The 20,790-nt window shown below is 49.3% G+C and overlaps 1 protein-coding gene across 1 annotated transcript in view; it reads right to left on the bottom strand.

Moving 5' to 3' along the window:
* TSEN54 (tRNA splicing endonuclease subunit 54) overlaps positions 1-17,499 on the bottom strand; it is a 29,304-nt gene extending 11,805 nt beyond the window's left edge. Inside the window, exon 1 of the mRNA XM_057381419.1 lies at positions 17,495-17,499. Coding sequence (XP_057237402.1) covers positions 17,495-17,499 — 5 coding nt within the window. The remainder of the gene's footprint in view (positions 1-17,494) is intronic.
* Between the last annotated feature and the right edge of the window lie 3,291 nt (positions 17,500-20,790).

Here is a 20,790-nt window from a genome sequence, read left to right as displayed (position 1 = left end):
AGAAACAGGAGAAGGTTTGGCCTTGGGATTGTTTTTTTAGTTTTGTGTAGCACAGCCAGGTGGGAATTGAGCAGCTCTGCCAGGTACAGCTACCTGCTTTAATCCCTGTGTTAACAACTCCTGCTGCTCCTGGCAGAGTGTTTGGAAATATYTTAGTAATTCTGCAAAACCCAGCTGTGCCTCAGCCTTGACAAATGGTAACACTCAGAAAATGGTGTTTGAGATGGATGACATGGCCCATCCTCTTGCCTTCGTTGCATCCTGTGGAGGATCTGATACCAAGAGGATTTGGGACAGAAAAGRATGTTACAAATGCTCAAGACCAAGTTGGACTTTGAGCAGCCTGGTCCAGTGGAAGGGGATGGGAATGGGATGAGCTTTAAGGTCTCTCCCAACCCAAACCATTCTGTGACTCCATTAAACTCCCAAAAACTGGCACAAGCTTCTATTCTTGTCTGTGTTTCAATACCTGTGGTGTTTCTTGTGGTAAAACCAACTCSGTGGGGTTATCAGAGGTGCTCAGCTCTGAGCTGTGCCCATCACTGCCCAACAAACCTGGAATCACAGGTCRGCTGGAGCTCAGCATTCACTTGTCTGATTTTCATTATACTTAACTATATTCCAGTGGAAATACATCAATTCTCAGCTTTCTGGGCATCATTTAGACAACTCAAACTTTATCCAGTAGACCAAGAGAAGGGGTGGTTTGGCAGCCCATTCCACCAGGGTTTGGCAGACCTTGAGCATACACTGCAGTATTTGGGTTTGGATGCAAAGCAGATAATGGTGTCAGGTGTTACAGCTTGTCTGGGAGCTGTGGGATGTGTTTTCTAGCCTCACCTGGGAGTCTTTTGGCAAATTCSTTATTGCTYYAGGATGCCTGTGATCRTTCCCACAGCGTGTTACAGCTGGGAGTTTGGGCAGGGCGATGGAAAGAGACTTTTGTCCAGGCAGGAGATTACTGAGGAGGGTTTCTGGGCTAAACCTCTGTTGTCACTCATCAGGGCCGGCCTGCAAGGTAGAAGGAGGTTTTTAAGAAAAAAAAACAAACAAACAAACATGTCTTTGAGAACAGGACTCTGGGGATTAAGCAGTTAATATCTCTTCATAACCACTGTGTGCTCTGGTTTACTGACATGCCTCCTGATGGCTGAGAAATGGAAAGAGCTGAAATTTCATTCTCTTCTACATTTGTGGTAGGAATKGCCTTTGTGTGGCTTTCCATACTACAGGACATTTCTGGGGGCTCTGCTGGGTGGCAGGGAAGCAGAGTGAGTATTGTTGGGGTACACAGTGAGCTGCTGCAAACCCCAGTGCTGATCTGAATCTGTGGCTTTCCAATGCCAAGGTGTGACTTTCTGGAGCTGCTGCCTGTTAGGCATCTAAGGGTTTGTTTGCAGTCATTTACTGGAAGTTGCACATTGTTAATTACATGTGAAAACCGAGGAACCACGGACTGAATTCAGCAAGATTGACTGAAATAGTCGGGAGCATTTCTTACCTCAGTGATACGCTGGGCTGGGGAAATGCTGAGTTCTTTCTGTCTGGGGAGAATGGCTGAAGCTTTCCTCATTTCCCCAGCTTGCCTTTGGCATCCTGCTCATGGTTCAGCTGGACAAACTGACCCTGGGGTKCCTCCCTGTGCAGAGTTTGAGCTCTGGATGATGCTCCTTACTCTGATGCCTTATCCAGCTACCTAAAACAGGTAGAGAGAATAAAAGCATTTCTATTTATTGCAGGACCTTCAGGGCAGTCCCAGCCCAGCCACAATGGACAATGGCTCACGGGTTTTTCACCCTTTCTCACTTTTGTCCATTTGCACATTGGGGCTGAATTCTCCAATTGCAGCTGCAGCCAATGCAGTCAAAAACTCCAACGTGGCTCCCCCAATTCTCTGTTGTTTCCATCTCTTGGGGCCTGGCACAGGGAGGTGTCCTTGAGTTTGGGGCTGTAGAGGAATTATTTTGTCTAAAATGGGAGAGCAGGAGCTCAGCACTGCCTGTGGAGTCTGGAGTTATCCACTAAAGAATTACAGGATTACAGCTACATGAAAAATATAGAAGCTGAAATCCTAAAAAAAAAAAATCAGCTCGAGTTTCATAACTCCTGCAGTGTGTCTGTACTCACCTGGTAGCTGGAAATGTCTTCCCTGGCTGTGGTCTGGAGAAGCACTCCAAACCCTGCTGCTCCTTGCTGGGTATTCCGTGAAAGGAGATGCCTGGCAGGGAAATGCCTTCAGGTCAGAGACAGTGCCTGAGTCAGGACACCCAGGGTGCCTTTGGCTTGTGCTGGGGACTGAGAGGGAGGAAATATTGTTTCAGGCAAGGAACTGGGAGATTAAGGATCTGCTCTGCGGTGCCTCATTAGCTTGTGAAGCTCCAGGCTATTCCTTACCTGTTCTGTGCACCCCAGGCTTCAAAGCAAATGGGATGAACAATTGATGCTGTGCTGCTTTTGTGGCTTTTTGAGGCCCCAGCCAGGGTGGGATGGGGAGCAGGAGGTGATGGTGTGCTCAGAAAGGATGAGGAGCTGCTCAGTGTCTGCACCAGCAGCCCCAAGATCACTCAATTCTTTCCTGTTCTAAAGGTCTCTGCATCGTTTATTTGAAAGGCTGATGTGTGCCTCCCTGAGCTCTTGAGTTTTGTTCAAGTGCTACAAGCTAGAGTTTAGAAAAGTGATATTTTAACAGCTCCAACAAAAAAATCAGCCTTGTGAACACCAAGTGCCATCTACAGCACCGAGACAGGTTGAGACAGCTTGGGTTGATTTGTTCTTGGTGCAGAGGAGATTGCTCTCTTCCTTTGCTTATGGGAAGCAATCAGGGAACAGTTATGGGATGGAGTGGGAAGGGATGAGTCTGCAGCAGTGTGAGCAGGTACTGGGGACAGGGAAGCGAGGTTGGCTGTGATTATCCCCTGTGCTGTTGGCAAACTGGGCTGCTGCTGGAGAGCTGGCCATGGCAGCACTCGTGGGGTGGGCTGGAGGGGCTGACATGCTCTGCTCCTCGGGGAAAAGGTGGCAGGAGGCTCCGTGGGATGGTTCTTGTCTCCTTGGTCTGATGCTTCTGCTCTTCCTGCACTGCTGGGTGCCCAGATCTCACCCAGAGCATCTTTTCACTGCTGGGGGAAGGTTTGCCATTACAGAACACTTCCAGTCCCCTTCATAGCCTCCTTGGTCTCCCTCCCTCCTGTGTGTGTGGCTTCAGGAGCCTTGATGGGGTGGATATAATTCCCAGAAGGTCTTTGATCCCAAATGTCCCACTGCCTGTGGGGTCCTGCAGAGTGAGCCCTGTCTTTGGGGCCATTAAACAGCTGTTCAAGACTGACCCCTGCAAAGGGCTGCCCTTGACTTGTCCCTTCCCAGCCCAAGTGCTGGTTCTTGCATTCGAAGCTGTTCACAACTTTCCAAGCCTACATCAAGGCTATTTGCAGCTGTGACTCCTCTTTGTTTTAAACTCACAACCCGATGATTTTCTCTGCGATGTGTACAYGGTATTTTGTGTGATTGGATTCCATCTGGAGTTAGAAGGCAGGTTTGCAGGAGTGGTGCCTTTCTGCACYGAGGGAACTGTGTAAATTGGAAAGCTCTCAGTGCCTGAGGGCTGTTATCCTTCTGCCAGTCACGGGCGCCTCTGGGGCCAGATTGGAAAGGCAGTTGTCTGCTTTTTGCTCTTCAACAAGGCTTTCTGCTGCAGGATAGAGTCATTTTCACCTGACACAGCAAAGGTATTTTTTTTTCAGTCCCCAAAACCACACTGGCAGCAGATATGTTCAATGGAGCACTTGGGGGAGGTGTGGAGTCCATTCTGTGTGTGCAGCAGCCCTGGGATATTTCGATGAATGTTTCAYRTGGCAGCTCCTGCCACACGTGCAGRGACTGTCCCATAAATCTTTCCCAATAACYAAGCCACTTTCCCCCTCTCCTSCCATAAATTYGTTGCTAAAAATTGAACTAATTTGMGAGCCTGCATCTATGCTGCCTGTGCTTGCCTTGGAGAAGCTGGGAGAGCTGCAGGCTGTTTTGGGGAGTAGTTTGAGTTCAGACAAGGAGTCCAACAAGGCTGCAGATTATGTCCTGAATAGCTGCTGGTTTTGGTCATCCTGGGGGCACTGAGCTTCACAGGAGCATTTGGGTGCAAAGGCTGTGCCTCACATGTGGCTCCAGAGCAGCTCATTTTGGTGTGCAGCTAAATGAATGYTTTTATTTCATTTATTTCAGCTGGRASCACTGAGAACTGGCATCAGGAATCTTTCAATATCCATCCRTGAGGCTTTAAAAGCTAAAAGGGGTGCTGAGGCTGAACTTGGGGGACTGGCTGGGGTGCAATCTTTGTGTTTAGTGTTCTGAATGACAACATGGAAAAGTGAGGGTGATGCTTCTGAAGTGAGCAGCCCAGCTCCTTTGTCCTGAAAGCCTCATTTTCCTTTCCCAGGCATTGCTGGGAGCTGTCAGGAGCTGTAGGGCCTGGCTACATTTTTAAYAAGAAGCTGTTCCAGCAGGAATGGCTGCACAGTGTCAACTCCAGCCAGGTATAACTTCATCCTAATGCATCTGGAGAGACTTTTTTTCTCTTTTTCCTTGGTGCACTCCTGAAAGGAGATGGAATTTATGCTGAAATTGCTGGCAGCAAGCTGCCCTGCACTCAAGGGTAAAGTTCTCTCCCTGCCTCTCACTGCTGGGTGGGAAGGAGGAATGGTTTCAGGGTGGTGATCTGTCCCCCTCTTTGKGCCAGAAATTCTAAAGTGACTCCTACAACTTCTTTATCAGTGGTTTTTTAAAAAGATATTGAAAGCTGGGAAGGCATTTCTGGAGGGAAATGCCTTGGAGGGGAGGAATGCAAGAACTCAATCTGCTTAGTCCTTATCAAATGAAGGACTGGGTGACTTAATTACACTTAAGTACTTTTCCAGATAACAAAGAGCACTTTAATCTTGAAAAAAAAAAAAAAAAAAAGGTACAATGAGAGCTTGTGTCTGAAGGATAAAATCAGACCAATTGCAAGTAGAAATACTGTGCAATCTGCTAATGACTTCCACCCCAAAGGGGGAAATTCTGTCTCCTGGGGGAGACACCTCATTTGGCTGAAAAAGGCATTCACTGGGGTGGTCAGGTGGGAAGGGAGATGTTTCCCACCCTGAAATGAGGGCAGTGGGCTCTGCTTTAGCACTGTGAGGGCGCAGGGTCCAAGTTCTGGGGTTTTGGACATCTGGCCATCATCTTTGTGCTGGCTGTGACAAAGTTCAGCAGGATGATGGTCCTCCACCTCCAAACTGGTGTGCAGGGCGTGTTCAGCGAGCCAGAGGCAGAGCTGGTGCTCWTGTGGGTCCAGAGCAGCCTGTGCTCATGTGTGAGCAGGGAAATTGCTTCTGCTGCCTCTGTTTTTGCACTTTTAATGCTGCTGTTGGCATTAGAAGGGCATTCTATCCTGATTATTCATGCTCTGCTAATAACTCCGGAGTGCTCTGTGCTGKATCTTGCTTTCAGTTGCACCCAGCACTTCARCTGTGCTGAAACCAAGGGAGCTGCRYTGACAGATCTGAGAAAAGTCAGAATTTGATATTAAATAAATCTGCATCCGTTTCCAAAGCGTGGCTRTAGAGCAGGAACAGCGTGATCCCTGCTGCCGGCATAATTCCATTTAAATGATGTATCTGCAGATGGAAAAGCTGCTGGTGGGTCTGTCTGGTGGTGTGGAGAGAAATGGAGCACCAGGCTTAGAACAGCTGGTAAAATAAAAGTTTCTGTCTTCTCTTTGTTGACTGGAGATGGAAGGTGTTTGGTCAAGCAGCTCTTCTGCTGCAGGGCRGTRACAGGAATTCCAAGGAGGATGGGAGAGTSCWCTGAAAATGCTCTGATGGTGGTCAGAYCCAAGGTCTGAGCCCTGTGTGCAGKGRGGAAATGGGACCATGCAGCACTGGGCTGTGGTACCGCTCTGGGATGGAAAACCTCCAGGGGAGYATTGCTCCTGATGAGATCCATTTGAGAGAAAATGGAGTGGCTTTCTCTGGCATTGGAAATTCCACCTGCAAATGCAGCCCTGGGGCTGGAAGCTGCTTTGGTTCCTCTTTTCCTGCTCTCACAAGGCTCCAGAAATCTGATGGTGCCTTTGAGGAAGGATCCTTGTTTAATTAAGCTGTTAGTGTTGGGAGGTGACTGACTAATTTCCTTTGTTCGCTGCTGCCTTGCTTGGGGAAAGGTTGCCTTGTAATTAATGAAACCTCTCCCTTCTGCAGTGTTGAAAAACTGTCTAGAAACTGAGGAAGGGCCCAGACCCTTCCAGAGGTGCCCTCGCTTAGGGACACCAGAGATGCAATTGGTTTTTGTGGGGAGCAGACTATGTAGCAGCAAAGCAACAGCTCCCAGGAGAGCAGGTAAATAAACAGGATGTGCAGCCCAAAGAGTGAGTAATTCCTAGAGGAGAATAGAAATATCTCCAAGAGGTGTTGGAAGGGCAGCATTGCAGGAGTGGGACCTCACCCTGTGCTCAGCCCTGAGTGTTGCTGGGTCCCTTTGTGCTGGATGTGTGACTGTCTCAATCCTAATTCTGAAAACTCGTGTAAAACTGAGCATCAGAACATACCCACCCACTGCACGGTGTTGGAGGGCAGGAAACCTCACACAGAGTCACCTCACACACGAGCCAAAGGTTCCAGCGATGCAAGAAGAGGCTGAAACCTCCCACAGCAGGATGGAGAGCCCTGGGCAGYCCCAGCTCCAGCTTTGCAGCCTGATGTTGATCAGGATTAAGGGCTGCAGACATTCACATTGGCTTCGGGTGTGGAGCGTGGAAAGCTCCTCTCTTTTATCACTGATAATTCTCCAACCTAATTTCTCTYCCTCCATACAAACCAACACGTTTCCCAGCAGCTGCCTGCTAAATCCCAAGCAGGTTTTGTAATTGGCCCCATTTCCCTGGAAGCTCTGCACCAGCAAAGCAGCTTTTGCCATCTTTTCATTCCTCCTGAAACTTTYCTTTCTTAATGAAGAACGAACTYTTTTCATCCTGCCTTTGGTCCTTCCAGGTGCGGCTTATGGGGCTCTCTGCTCCCCCGACTACGTTGCTGAAGTCCTGGTAAAGCAGATAATTAAGAATCATAAATATTTAATTTGAACTTGCCATACTTTTTTTTTTATTTTTTGGGGGGAGTTTTTGGTTGGTTGGATTTTTGGGTTTTGGGTTTGTTTGGTTTTTTTTTTTACTGTTTGTTTCTTGGGGGTTTTTTGTGTTGTTTTGTGAGGGGGTTTTGGGTTTTTGTGGGGTTTTTTTGGGTGGCTTTTTTTGTAGGGGTATTTTTTTTCTTTTTTGTTTTGTGTTGGGAAGTAGGCAGGGCTGCAAGGTTTCTGCAAGGGCCCTTTGGGTTAAGGATAAATTGAGAGATGCTGTCTGGGGCTGCCATGGGGTTTTGGCCGAATCCTGATTCTCTGGTGAAGAGACCACGTACACAGCAAACCCCTTCCAGGAGTGCCCAGTGCATCAGGGGCCTGCTGCTGCCAAAAAGCTGCATTTGGGAGTGAAAGGGAAGGGGTGTGATGGGAACTGTGCAGTTGTGGGCTGCAGGACYTTAATGCTGGCCTGTTTTCATCCTRCAGAAGGATCCCRGTGATCCTGATGTGCCCATGAATGTGCTGCCAGAGGCAGCTGCAGGTCTGTGCTTCCCCTGCAGGATCTCAGCRCCAGAATTGGCTGGGAAGCACTGGACAGTGATGGATTTGACCCCATTGAACCTTTGGGCAGCTGAGGCTGCTGCCAGGACCCTGTTTGCTGGGATGGGATGTGCAAATGGGGGCTGCAGGCAGCTGTGCCAGGCAGATGTGCTGCTTTTTGCTCGGTGCATCCCATGCAGGCAGGGTTACAGAAGGATCCCTTCCTCACCTTGGGGTGCTGGGGGCTCCCCATGGCAGCTCTCCATGGCTGAGTGCACAGGGAACACMGGGTCAGGGCTCCCATCTCCTCCCAGGAGCCCCAAGCTGCCTCTGGATCAATTGGCAGTGTCAGCCCTGGTGCTGCTCAGAGCTCTGTGGGCAGCTGGAGTGGGCTGTGAATTAGGGACAGATCCACATCTGCTGGCTCTGATCAGGCTCCTGCAGCCTGGTGGGGCTCCTTGTCTGAACTGGAGCCCTGGGTGAGTGTTCATGGTGCTGCAGCACCCACAGATCCCACCCAGCCCTGCYTGCATTTGTTCCCAGTGCTTTGGTCATGGTGATAAATCCTTGGCAATTGAATCTCACATGGGTGGGCTGAGGAGCTCTGCTGCCTCCAGATCCCTTCAGCTCTGCAGGATGGTGCCACCTGTCCTCAGCTGGTTCTGGGATGTGTCCAGGGAGCTGAGGGGTTTTCTCTCTCTCTCTCTCTGCATTTTGGGCTGCCTTTCCCAGCAGTGCTGGTGCTGTGCTGGCAGGGAATGCCTGAGCTGCCAAGGAAGAGTGTTCTGGAGTGGGAATGCTGGTGCTGTGGAGGGGGAGAGGTCACCTGGATATCCCACAGGTGGGCCCTGAGGGTGACAAACTCCTCTCCAAGGCTTGAGCCCTGCTAGAGTGAGAAAAAAACAGCATTTAAACTTGCCTTGTTTCCAGTTTGTCCTGTCTTGGGAAAGATAACACACTTGGGTTTGTTTTCTAAAGCCATTTATAGTCCTGGGTGCCCCACAGCTTTGGACTTTAATAATGAAGCTGAAAATCTGGTTCCTCTGAAGGGAGGTTGCCAAACTGAGCCAGGGGCTGGCCCTGCTGGGCAGTGAGGCTGCAGCAGCCAGCAGCAAAGGGGAGATTGCCATGGGCTGGGACAGAAACCTGCCTGCTACTGCTCCAGCTCTGTCAGAAAGGAGCCACCTGGGGCAGCCCCTGTGGGGGAAAGAGGTTCAGACACTCCCTGGTTAATGTGAGAGGGGCACTGAGGGTCAGTGCTCRTGAGAGAGCCCAGCTGCTCCCTGGCCAGGGGTGGGACACAGCTGGGGACTCTCCTGCCTGTGTCCCCAAGGTCCCAGGGACACTTACCGAGCCCCAGGCCCGGGATCAGCAGGTCAATGGGATCTGATACATCCAGAGGATGCTGCAAGGGAAGACCTGTCACCAGGGAACAGCTTGGCAGGAYGGGGTGAGGCGTGATGCTCCTGAAAACCAGGCTGGTGGCACCCAGAGAGCCTCATCTGCTGCAGCCTGGCTGTGTTTGGGGGTCACTCACCTTGAGATGTGTCCATGCTGATCCTCCCAGGTGAGGCTGGGGCTGTCCTGAGCACTGCCTCATCTCCCAAACCTGCTGTCCCAGCACTATCTGCAGGAAATTCCAGCAGCTTCCACCAGAAAATCCTGCCTTGGTTTTGCATGTCGCTCCCGAAGGCTGATTTGAATGTTTTCAAGCGTTTTGGCTCCTGTGTTTTTTTTTTTTTTTTTGTTTGCCACCCACTACCGTGACCTGCCTTGCTCTGTGACTTTACGCTGCTCGCTGCAGCTGCCCAACATCAGTCTCCATTAGGTGACACCTCTTTACCAACATTTACATTGCTCAGTGTACAATCAGTTAATTGCMGTGCAATTTCTCACCCAGGTGATTTATTACAAGCTCAACCAGTSGCAGGCTGTAATAATTAATCTGCAAATTGAGCTTGCCTTTAAATTAAGCCATACATTATAGCAGCATCACWGGTAAATGCCAGTTCCTTGGATTCAGCAGGCAGTGTCACTTCTCCCACCAAACCAATCTGTGGTGGCTTTAATGTGGTTTTCATGTGTCACATCATCCCTAAGCTTTAAGGAGCAAAAGCAAGGATTGATTTGGAGCACTGAGAGCCAAGGGTGAGTTGATCCAATTTATTGGGAGCACCAGAAACCACCTTGCCATGTGAAGCAGAGCAGCTCTTTCACCAGGCTGGAAACTAATCCTAATCCCAAACTTTGCTGCTAATCCCCTGATGTTGGACTTGATTTAAAATAGCTTGAGAATAAGGRAAAAAGAAGATTTAATTTCTGCTTGTTTTGCAGCTTCCACAGGGCTGCATCTCCCTGATCCAGCTGGGAGAGTCAATAGGTCTCAAATGAGCAATGCTTGGTATAAATTCCTCAGTAAATACCGAATGCCTTTTGGGTTTTCTGCATCTTTTAAGATGTGGGGAGGAAACSACCGTCACGGGGGTGGGTCCATCATTCAAAGAGGACAAAAGCTGCTGGGAGCTGAGTGGTGTCAGCAGCTGGAACTTCAGTGTTTCTGTAAAAGCAGCCCTTCCTATGCCACGTGTGGCTGATCTAAACTTTAAACCCTTCGTACCTTCCCCTTTGTTTGATTTCCCCCGAGGTGAATTCTTTCAGAGATGATTGTTAATSCATCCACGTTTGGGCAGAGGGTCCCAGGAGTGCCTGTGGTGCTGAACACTGGCCATACTGGTTGTGTCCCTGCTCTGGTGGCTGTCCCCCCCTTCTCCCTGCAGCTGCCAGCTCAGCTCCCACCCACCCATCCATTCATTCATTCATTAATCCCTTTCATTCCCCGCTCGTTTGTTCGCATCCTCCGCTGCGGAGTGGAGAGAAAATTGCAATCCTGAAAACAAACASGAATTCATCTTCTCTTTGGAAATGAAAGCCAGTCCATTTAGACACTTTGTTCTCTTTGAGGTTTTTCTGCGTGCAGATGAGGSTGAGGTCTCCTGTGATGGAGGGGAAACCTCGGTGCAGGGACAAAGCAGGGAACGCATCCCTCCTCCTCCTGTATCCCCACGCTGGAGGGGTGAGATGGATTTTCCAGGGTGGATAGGTCAGTTCTAATGAGATACCTCTGTGCTCTTCTGGCCTCTGGAGCACATGATTAAAGCAAAGAGATCTGCTGATTATTTCGGGTTTTTCTGAGGGCTGTGGAGGTGTTGTGTGGCTCCTGCTGTGTTGTTTGTTCCAGCCTGTGCTCAGGGGAGGTGCTGGGCTGCGGGTCCATGTGATTGCAGATTTGCCTGCCAGGACAAAWGACCCTTTTCCCGGCTGTGTGGGAGCTCTGACAGCTCAGAAGGGGCCAGGATCCAAACCTGAGAACCTGCTCCACTCCTAGAGGTATGGGAGAGGCTTTTTGGATTCCTGGGAGGAGGAGATRGCAGTGACATCTCTGTGTCTGCTGCCTCATTCTATCTGATCCCTTTTCCTGGACTTATCCTTATGGAAATCACAGGCTTTGTTTGTGATTTTGCTGGAAGAGCAGATTTAATTCCAAACCAAAGAGACCCCAGAGCTCAGCCTGCCCAGCTTCCCACCGTGGCCAGGCTGGGTCCCAGTGTATATCCAGGGCTGGACAGGGTTTTCCTGAGCCAGGTGAGCCCCTGTGACCAGAGCAAGGGTGACTGTGAKCCCAAATTCTGCTCTGAGGTGGGGACATGGCTCCCCTGGGGGCAGGGGACTGAGTCAGGGTCTTGCTGTGCGTGGTGGAACAGGGTTTAGGGAACTTGTTTCATTACCTGTATGTGTGTGGAGGCTGATCCTTTTTWCCTTACTGAAAGTGGAATGATTCCTCCCAGGTTGAACATGAACAAGCTATTTAGCTAATGCAGACCATGAGGTGATCCTTAGAATGGAAGTTTCCCAGTTCACAGAGATTTTGTGGTGCCCTGGAAGTGGCTGCTGCCTCCTGAAGTGCCTCAGTTTAAAGCTCAGCAGATCCTTGAATGTCTTCTCCCCGCCTCACACTAGGAATTTCTTTCCCACCTTGAGTAGTCAGTGGCTATGTTTCCTGTAAGAAAACCCTGTGAGAGTAATGAACTCTGGAAACTGCTTATCTGCCTTTTGAAATAAAAATGCTTTTGGCCTGGAAGCCAAATGATATCTTGCACTTAGCAAAGAGAACTAAAACATACTCCATCTCACGTGTCATCTGCTCACAAAACTGCTCTTGATTGACCTACAAAGCTGGAATTGTTTACTGTGTGACTGACAGGGTTTAGCTGGTATCAGTTTCTGGAGGGCAATACAGTGAATTAAATCTTGGAAAGTGAGCTCAGGAGCCTTTGCTTTGGATGAGCCCTTTTCACCCTCTCCTGTCCAAGTGAAACACTGCTGTTATTTCCCGGGGATGTAGCTTGCCTTATAGGACAAGGGATCCTGTTACTCAGCGCTGGCAGTCCCCACTGCCTCTCTGGCTGCCTTCATCCYCCAATGGGCTTGGAAAATGGGATARTTTTGCCTGCCAGACTGGGAACAGTTTGCCCTCCACAGTGGCAGAGAGGGAAGATCTCAGAACCCTGTCCCACAGSGCTGTGGGTGAAAATCTGGAGAGTCACCACCCCATGGTGACAGAGCCACCGTGATCCCCGAAGGGCAATGAGCCACTGCCTGCCTGCACAGCTGCTGGGAAAAGCAAAGCACTGCTGGCTTTTTCCTTATCCAAAACTTCTTGGGTTTGCCTTTTGCTACCTGAGTTATCCACAGGCAGAAGTTAGAGTGTCCAGCTGGCTGTGAGTAGGTAAAGTGAGCTGCTGTGAGCACCCAGAGCAGGTCCTGGGATACAGCACTCAGGCTGGGGCTGACCTCAGCACCAAAGGGCATCCCTGAAATTGTGCATTTCTTCACCAATTTGGAGGCTAAACTCCTCCAAGCCTCGCTGCTCTGCCTCATCCCTTTGGACTCCTGCTCACAACAACACACCCTGCTCTGCAGCCACAGCCGATAAATCAGGAGGAAAGTGTCACTTCTTGTTTAGAAAACACCGCCTGCACTAAAAATACCCCTGCCCCTGCAACCCAGACRGTGAAAGGAGGAGCTGCTGGGGCCTCAATAATGGTTCCTGGGCAGGTTTGGTGCTGGTGGATGCTGGGTTGGTGACTCACACCTGAATCATGAGGCTCGAGGAAAGTGTTTCTCCCCATCTGGAGCATGAACTGAGCTTTTAATTTTAAACCATTTAGGTGTCCTTCCACAGAGCTCTCAGTAGGTGCTTGCTGCTGAAAGATGCCCACATCCTTCTGGTGTGGCTGCTCAGCCAACCAGGGGCTGGCCTGGGTTGGGTTYAGCATCTGCTAATTAATATTTAGCTTTAACCACTGCCCAAACGCAGCTCTGTTGCCCAATCTTTAATGCAGGATGACCTGGTCCTGCTCAGCTGCAAAGGACTTTCCAGTTTCGCAGCTTTTTGAGGATAAAGAACATGAAAGGTTGAGCTTTAATTGTGGCTTTAAGTGAATTTAAGTCTCTTGAAAGAGCTGCAGGTTGAAGTGGAGATTTGGGAGGATGAAGTGCCTTACTGCAGGGACAGCTGGTTTGGCAGGCTGGGGCTTGGGGTGTCCACAGAGAGATCAGAGCTCACTGCTTTCTTGCAAGGTTAAAATTGGGCAGGGTTAAAATTGGGCAGGGTCTCTGTTTCAGCTGGAAGGCTGAAATAGCTGCTGAGGCCATCTCCCTCCTCCACTGGTCCACAGCAGCACTGCCAGGCTGCTTTTCCTCCTCCACTCCAACCCACAAGAGAAATTAATTTCTGGAGCTGTTGCTTGCTGTTTCTTCTGAGAAGTGGAGAAATGCTAATGGGAAAATACAACATTTCCCCTCACCTGTCCTCTTAATTTTGAGTTAAAATGCATTCAGGCTCCTGGGGAGGGAGAGCCTCTGCTGTGGTAGTCTGTCTTGGTATTTAATTTAATGCAATTTCATGGCCTGTCTCAAAAGGTCTTATTAACGAGGTGGGTGTGAATTCAGTGTGAAGGCACTGGAGCAGCTCTGCCTCCAGCAGCAGCGTGCATGGCCATGTGGTCCTCGTCCTGCTCTGGCTGTCTGCTTTGATTTTTAGCTGCTGCTGCCTCTTTCTCCACAGGCAGCTTCCCTCTCGAGGTGGAGGGAATTATAWGAGCTGCTGGGGAGAGCTTTGTCATGCCCAGCACACACCCCAGCCATGCTGAACCTGTTGTGGCAGAGTCAAAGTGCCAGAGGGTTCAAATCCCATCACACCGAGCACTGAGAGTGGAGGAAAAGAGCCCAGAATGGCTGGTGGTTATAGGGTGGGAGTGGGAGGGACCCCACAGGAGCCTCTGGGGGTTTGGGGAGCTGGGAGCTCGCTGACATTGATCCCTGCAGCCCCTGAAAGGCTGAATTCCTGTGCTGAGGAGGAGGAAGGATGCTGCCTGTGGTGTTGGGTTATGCTTGGTGTCAAGGGTGATGTTCCTGAATCCTCGGGGTCTGCAGGCATTAACGGGGTCAAGGCAGGTGCTGACACTGCAATCGTGCCCCAAAGGCCAGGAAGGGGGATCCARCATGGGAATTGCTGTGTCTGACACCAAWAAAACACAGTGATCCTCTGGGYTTCCAGCCTTTGCTGCTGGMGAAAGGAGAGGAGGGGAAAAACAACGTCCAGGTGTCTGTATGAAAACCAGGAAATGTGCAGAGGCTGCTGTGGGGCATGGTGGGGGCATTTGTCACTGAGCAGAGCTTGCACAGCACTTCTGGTGGAGCTCCCAGCCAGGCAAGGAGAGCTCTGGCTCCCTGTGTGGGTGCACAGGGGCTGTCACTGGCAGGGGACACAGAGCCAGCCTGGGGACACTTCAGCTGAGGGCTGCAGGGCAGCAGAGTGACCAAAGCCCAGCTCCTCTCAGCTGAGCTTGTGAAATCCAGCAGAAACAGCYCTTGCTGCCCTGGCTTTGTGTGAACTCCAGCTTTTCTTTAGGGGGAGCTAAAAATGGCAAACARCATCCAAAGGGGGCTCCATTCTCCCCTGAAATGACTCACTGCTGCGTGCTGCTCTGCCCAAAAGGATGGTTAATATGCTCTGTGCAGGCATCCCGTACCCACGTTGGGATTGATGTAACTGCACCCAGCTGCAAATTAATTGGGGCTGCATTGTCCCAGAGCAAATTGCTTGCAGATGCATCGTAAATTTGAAGACAGTGAGCAAGGCTGGGGTGGTGCTGGGTGTTCTCCCCACCACTCTGCATCAAACTGGCTGACAGTGCTGGCAGGGAGGGAGGGAGCAAAGTTAGCCCAGYCCTGGGTGCCTACAGCAGGGCTCAGGGAGCCTGAGAGGAAGTAAAAATAAGAAGGGGATGGTGCTGGGCAAGCTTTGAACTGAACAGCTCCTTGTGGGAGTATTTGAGCGTTGTTTGGCATCTCTTCCTGCTGTGCTGGGGTGCTGGGGTGCTGTGGGTTGGGGGAATCTGGGGGTGATCCCTTTTGGAGTGAGGGTCTCACCGTGCCTGGGCTGGGAATGCTCTGACCTGCTGGTTTGTTTTCATCCAGCACMAGCTCAGCAGGAGTGAAGCGTTCCCTCTTCTCCCAGCATCGACAACAGCGGAACATCAACGATCTCAAATTAATGATATGTTGAAAGCTCGAGGCTAAGGCAGCAGGAATTAATATCCTTGAGACCTGTCTAGTTCTGCCTYCTCTGACACCTCCTAATTTTCCATGTAAATTGGCTTATGGATCTCTGCCTCTGAGGCTGTGCTGTGTGCTGGGGGAGTCTGGCGTGTCTGCTAGGAAATTACCCCAGTAATGGTAGGGTTATAATTGTGCTGCAGCCACTCAGATCTGCCTCCCCTGTGTGGACAGCCCTCCCTGTGACTGAATAATCACTGCACTTAGAGCAGTTTCACGTGCATTTCAGGTTTGTTAAACACTGTGCCAGCGTGTGATGGGCCTGTGTGTGCACAGTTGTGCTSGTAATAAAACATAATGTTTAATCCTCCCCTTGTATTGACCCAGCCGTGCGTGAGCAGCAGGGACAGTTCTTACGTACACACCTAGAAGAATAAGCCCAGCTTATCCAAGCAAAGTAAAYAAACCCAGAATTTTGGAGGAAGTAAACAAAGGTGTGAGCACAGCTGCAGGCAAATCCGTTCAAAAGGTATCGATTTGCTCCATTCTGATCTGTTACTGTACACCAGAACAGGCTGAAATCTGTTTCTGACTTCACAGAAAATCAAGTGTGGGAGTTGATTTTTTTTTTTTTTAAACCAACGTTGCAATAGGGGCAAAAAACTGTATAAGTCATTTGTTCAGCGGAAATTCATTCAGCTTTTAAATTAAAAAAGGTTTATTGACTGGTGTGCTTTAAGTGCTGGTGATTTGAGAACTGTGCAGCACAATGAGAACTTGTCCTTCCACGCAAATTTAATAAATAAAAAGCAAGTTATGTTTTTATATGGAGAACCAGAGTCCCTTTGTGCTGTGGGTTTGCAATTGGAAAATTCCCTCAATTTGCACACTGCAGTGCTGCTTACTTCAGAGGCCCGAGCTGAAGATGGGAGCCATAGAAACATCAATAATAAATCCCCAGAAAAAAGGGAAGTTTTGCTGTAATTATGTCCCTGCTTGRCTCTGGAAATGGTTATGGAAACAAACCTGTGGGAAGCTGGAGGCACAGCCAGGTGTGTGCCAGCCCTCGGTGGATGCTCAGGGGAGGATGAAGCTGTCCCTTTGTCACGTTCAGCCCAAAAAAGCCTGGCAACTGCTGCTAGATAGATGTGCAGTGACCTTTCCTAAGTCTGGGACAGAGAATGAATTCCTCATTCAGTCCAAGCACCCAATTTTTGCAGTATTTTTGCTCTGCTTCCCTCTTCASCTCCACTCTGAGCAGTTAAAGTGCTTCTGTCTGTCAGGGAGGGAACGAGGATGGAATTGTGCAGACCAGAAGCTCTTACAGGCTCAGGAAAGATGTTCCATTTCTGTGGGGAAGGTTGTGTTTCCAGCATCCCCTTGGTGCTTCGTTGGGTTTGGTTTGCTGTGTGGGGTATTCTGGCAGCAGGGAATGGAGCCTGGATTGAAACCCCTGTGCCAGCTGAACAGGAGAATCATAAACAGCCAAAATCAACTGTCCTGACAGAGCTGCTAACGAGGCAACAAGAGTGCAATAGATTTTGGTAAAACTTGCCTCTGGTTTTAAACAGCTCAATAATTCTTTTTTCAGAGTGTGCCTGAAAGACTTGGAATTTACTTGGAGCRTTTTTTTGTTTTCTTCCCTGAGAAAAAGTAGCAGGAGCTAACTTCTGGAGGTGATGTATTAAAAAAGAAGAAACCCCACAAATTCTTTCTTTCATAAAAACAAGAAGATTGTTTCCATTTGGCTCCTCWTCCCTCGGTGCTGAAATTATCCTGCTCTCTGAGTGTCCAGCTCCCATTGCTCCTTCTGGAGCTTAAAACAATCCTCCCAGAGCTGCTGCTCACTTCTGACTATTTCCACTCCCCAAGTGGCACAAACAGCACTGACTGTTCTCTTTGCCAAGTCTTTAAATCTTCCCTATATTTGTTTCCCTTCCCACTGCCTGTATCACCACCCCTGGCGACAGATCTTGATTAAAGATATCTCACTTCCAGTTATTTGATGAAAACTGTGCAGCTTTTTCCAGTTGGCATATGGAAACACATTCCAGCTCTTGTCCCCTCACCATTGTCAGTGCCATCCCAGATTCCTCCCGTGCAGGGTTTGCAACCCAAACCCAATTTGGGTAACACAGCCCTTTTCTAGCTCATCATAAAGGTGAGAAAGGAGCAGACCAAAGGAACTGTGGAATTGGCTTAGAACTTGATTGATATCCTCAGAAGTTACCTCATTCTAGCTGTTGGGACAGTGAGATAAAGCAGCTTTTCTCTGGCTGTTTTCTGGGATCATTGTTTATTCCAAAATGAGACACATCTTCAAAGCTTTCTTTGCAGTGGAGTTGATGCACAACACCCAACAGCTTCTTTATGGGCAGAAATGTGATGTGGATGTTTTCCTTGTGACCCTGAACATTGGTGAGGAATCTTTGTTCAGCTGATCCCACAGCTTTTCCCAGGGGAGCTGCAATGAAGGGTTCCTATTGATTAATCCCATTTCTCCAGAGCTTGCAGTGGCTGCAAAAYATGTTCTGAAAGATGACCTGCTGCTTAGATAGGAACTTTGTAAAGTATCTGGTGTCTTTTGGGACCTGTCCTGAMATTTAACTCAGCAGCCAAAGGGTTGAAGTATTCCTGGGAAGACCCAGTGCCCCTGCAGTTTTCTTGGAGTCCCTTTACCACTTGAACACTCAGAATTTAACTTCTGAGCTACAGAATTAAACTTTTGGGCTTCTGCACTGAGCTGTYACAGTGGCAGTTCATCAGTATTGATGGTTCCTCTTTAAAGAAGGGATTAAACACTCCTGAGAAACACAGCTGAAAGATCTCTAAGGTACCCCAGCTCCTCGCTGGCTGCTGGAATCTCTTTTTTGTGACCAATTTTGTGCATCAGCTGCRTGTCACTCACCCCATCTCACACTCATCTGAACACTCTCACTGCTGGGCCATCTCTCCCAGCCCAAGGGATGCATCTGAGATCTTTGCAGCTCTGGAAATAAGTCTATTTTAAGGAATTAGGACTGTGAGGWGGTTTGGGGAGATTAGAGGAACGGAGGTTTTGTGCTGTCTTTGGCACYTCCAGGCTCAGCTGCTCTGCCTGGTCCCTGGTGCTGCAGCTTTTTTCTGTCACYGGTGGCTTTGTYGYCTCCTGAGYCACCCACTGCTCTCTCCTGGTTTCYTTTCCTCTGCTAAAGGACACTCAAGATAAGCAGCTGCTTTTCTCAGCAGTTCTGTAGATTTTACCTCAGACAACAGCCTACAYTCTCCAAGGATGAAATGATCCCAATTATTCTCCTGTCTCCAGCCTTCATCTGAAGTTTGGGTCATAAATACTAAAAAAACATCTGAAATTTTTAGACTCAGGAACTAGAGGACAGCAACCTGTCAGTTTTCCTTCTTAGCAGCTCATTTTGGTGATGAAATCAGAGCCCTGAGATGYCAAACTCCACTCTCAGGCAGCCAGAAGAAGCTTTTGGAGTGACTCAGACCTTGTTTGGCTTGGCTTTTCTCTAATCCCGAGTCATTAATTCCAGAGGAAGCAGTGGTGAGTGAGGAGAGTGGGCTCTGGCTTTCCTCCCGTGCTGAGGGGTCACAGGGTGTGAGGCTGCATGTGTCCCCATTCCCTGTGTTCCCTGTGCCATCGTGACCTGGGCAGTGCTGCCATTGCCTCCTGGRCACTCATATGCAGGTGCCATCCCATTTTGGAGCCCACACCCCCTGGAAGAGCTGGTCAGATACAAGGAAGGTTYCCAGGTTAACTCTTGTTGTAAATGTGAGGGTGAGTTGGAAGATAAAGGGGTCACCGACATGTTTAGGTTTTTATCATTTTTTTTTTTTGAGCAATAACAGCCCAGCTCAGCCTTCAGAGCACCAGGAGATGTGGAGGAGCAGGGGGAAAGGCAGGAGCTGCCTGGGCTCAGCCCTTTTCCCAGCTGCAYACAAAGCTGCTCTGCTCCTCTCCCCACCAAAGCCAGGCCTAATGAGCTGTGCTGTGGCAATATAATGAACAGTGGGGCTGGATTTGCTGGGTAAAGCACACAGGAGACATCCTAATTAGCCTGATTGGGCCACTACACGATGCAGGGTTGATGGGGAGATGCTGGAATGTTGCTTTTCTTTTTTTTTTTTTCTTTTTTTTTGTTCCCTTTTACCCCGAGCCTGAGAGCGTCAGGAAAATAGGAGGGGAGGTTTCATTAAAATCCTCCCAAGAAAGGCACATGATTTATTTCTCACGGAACAATCGATGTTTCCCATGCTGCAGGAAGGCTGAATATTAATTACAGCAAACGAGCCCCTTCTCAACGAGCTGCCAGTGTTTGTTCTGAGGCCTGAGACCCCCAGTGCTGACTGGGGGCTGTGGCTGGCACAGCCTGGCAGCAAACGCTCTCATGTGCTTCCTTCAGTGGCAGCATTTGGCTGTGGAAAAGTATCTGGGTCTGAATGAAAGCAAAGGACTTGTTCTCACTCTGAGAATTGACATTTTACTCTTTTCTTTTTCTCCTCTTCTTTCTGTGTTGATAACACGACAAATGTGCGTGTCCAGAGCACTTGAAGGTCTAAGCTGAAATCCTGCTTGGAGTCTGGGAAGTTCTAATGAGTTGACCTTTAAGAAAAAAACAAAAGTGGGAGGGAATTAAATCACCAAAATGCTTTGTGCAGGTATGAAATCTGAAGTCTTAATTCATGAGCAGGCAGGAAGGAGGACGGGGAGCCCTGATGTGAGCAGCCTGCTCCTTTCACAATCTGTTTCAATTCCTCAGCTCTCCACCTGGCTGCTGGGRAAGGTGCACCTCCAAGAGCCAAGCCCCTGAGGGAATAAGTCAAAAAAACTTTTAGAATCTCTCATCAATGATAAYTTCACTCACTGTTTCCATCCCTGTGCTTATCCCTATTGAGGCCTCTGWGCCAAAATGCCTGGAAAATGTTGGAATTTGGCTTTCTGCATTCAAGCCCCATGGGAGAAGGGGTAGAGGATCTCATCCTGGATCTTGGGGTGGGATGTGGGTGTGAGAAATCCCTTTCCTGGGTGARGCAGGATTCTTCCTTGCTCTGCTCTCTCCCTGGAGTGTCTGGTGGGGCTGGGAATGGCAGCCCTGTGYTCCCAAACTGCTGTGCTTACAGCAGCACGTGCAGGAAGGGAATTGTGAGAGCTCCTCCAGACTTAGCAAAGGCAACTGAGGAGTTACTAAACACCAGAATAATTAAAATTATGTCACTGACTCTCAGGCTGCGAGTGGGAACCTGCAGGGGACACAAGGGCACGGGTTGGAGGGAAGGGCTGACTCATCTCTTAACTTCATTTTGAATGGAAGAAATAAAGCTTCAAACCAAAACAGTGACACAATCAGGTTTTGGCTTAACTGAAGCTCAGAAAAATCATTGCCCCAMAACCATTTCTGTGGATCCAGACCCTGCAGATCCCATTGCCATGCAGGGCTGGATGATGATGCAGTCGGTACCTGGAGTAGAGTCTGCTCTGGGGTGTGCTGAAAACCCCCTCACTGCTGTGGTGTCAGCTCACCCCTG

This window comes from Malurus melanocephalus, unplaced genomic scaffold (assembly GCF_030028575.1).
Source record: "Malurus melanocephalus ecotype Western Australia unplaced genomic scaffold, MMel_1.1 scaffold_509, whole genome shotgun sequence".
Lineage (NCBI taxonomy): Eukaryota > Metazoa > Chordata > Aves > Passeriformes > Maluridae > Malurus > Malurus melanocephalus.
Note: the sequence above shows the minus strand (reverse complement) of the source record. Positions and strands in the feature narration are given on the sequence as shown.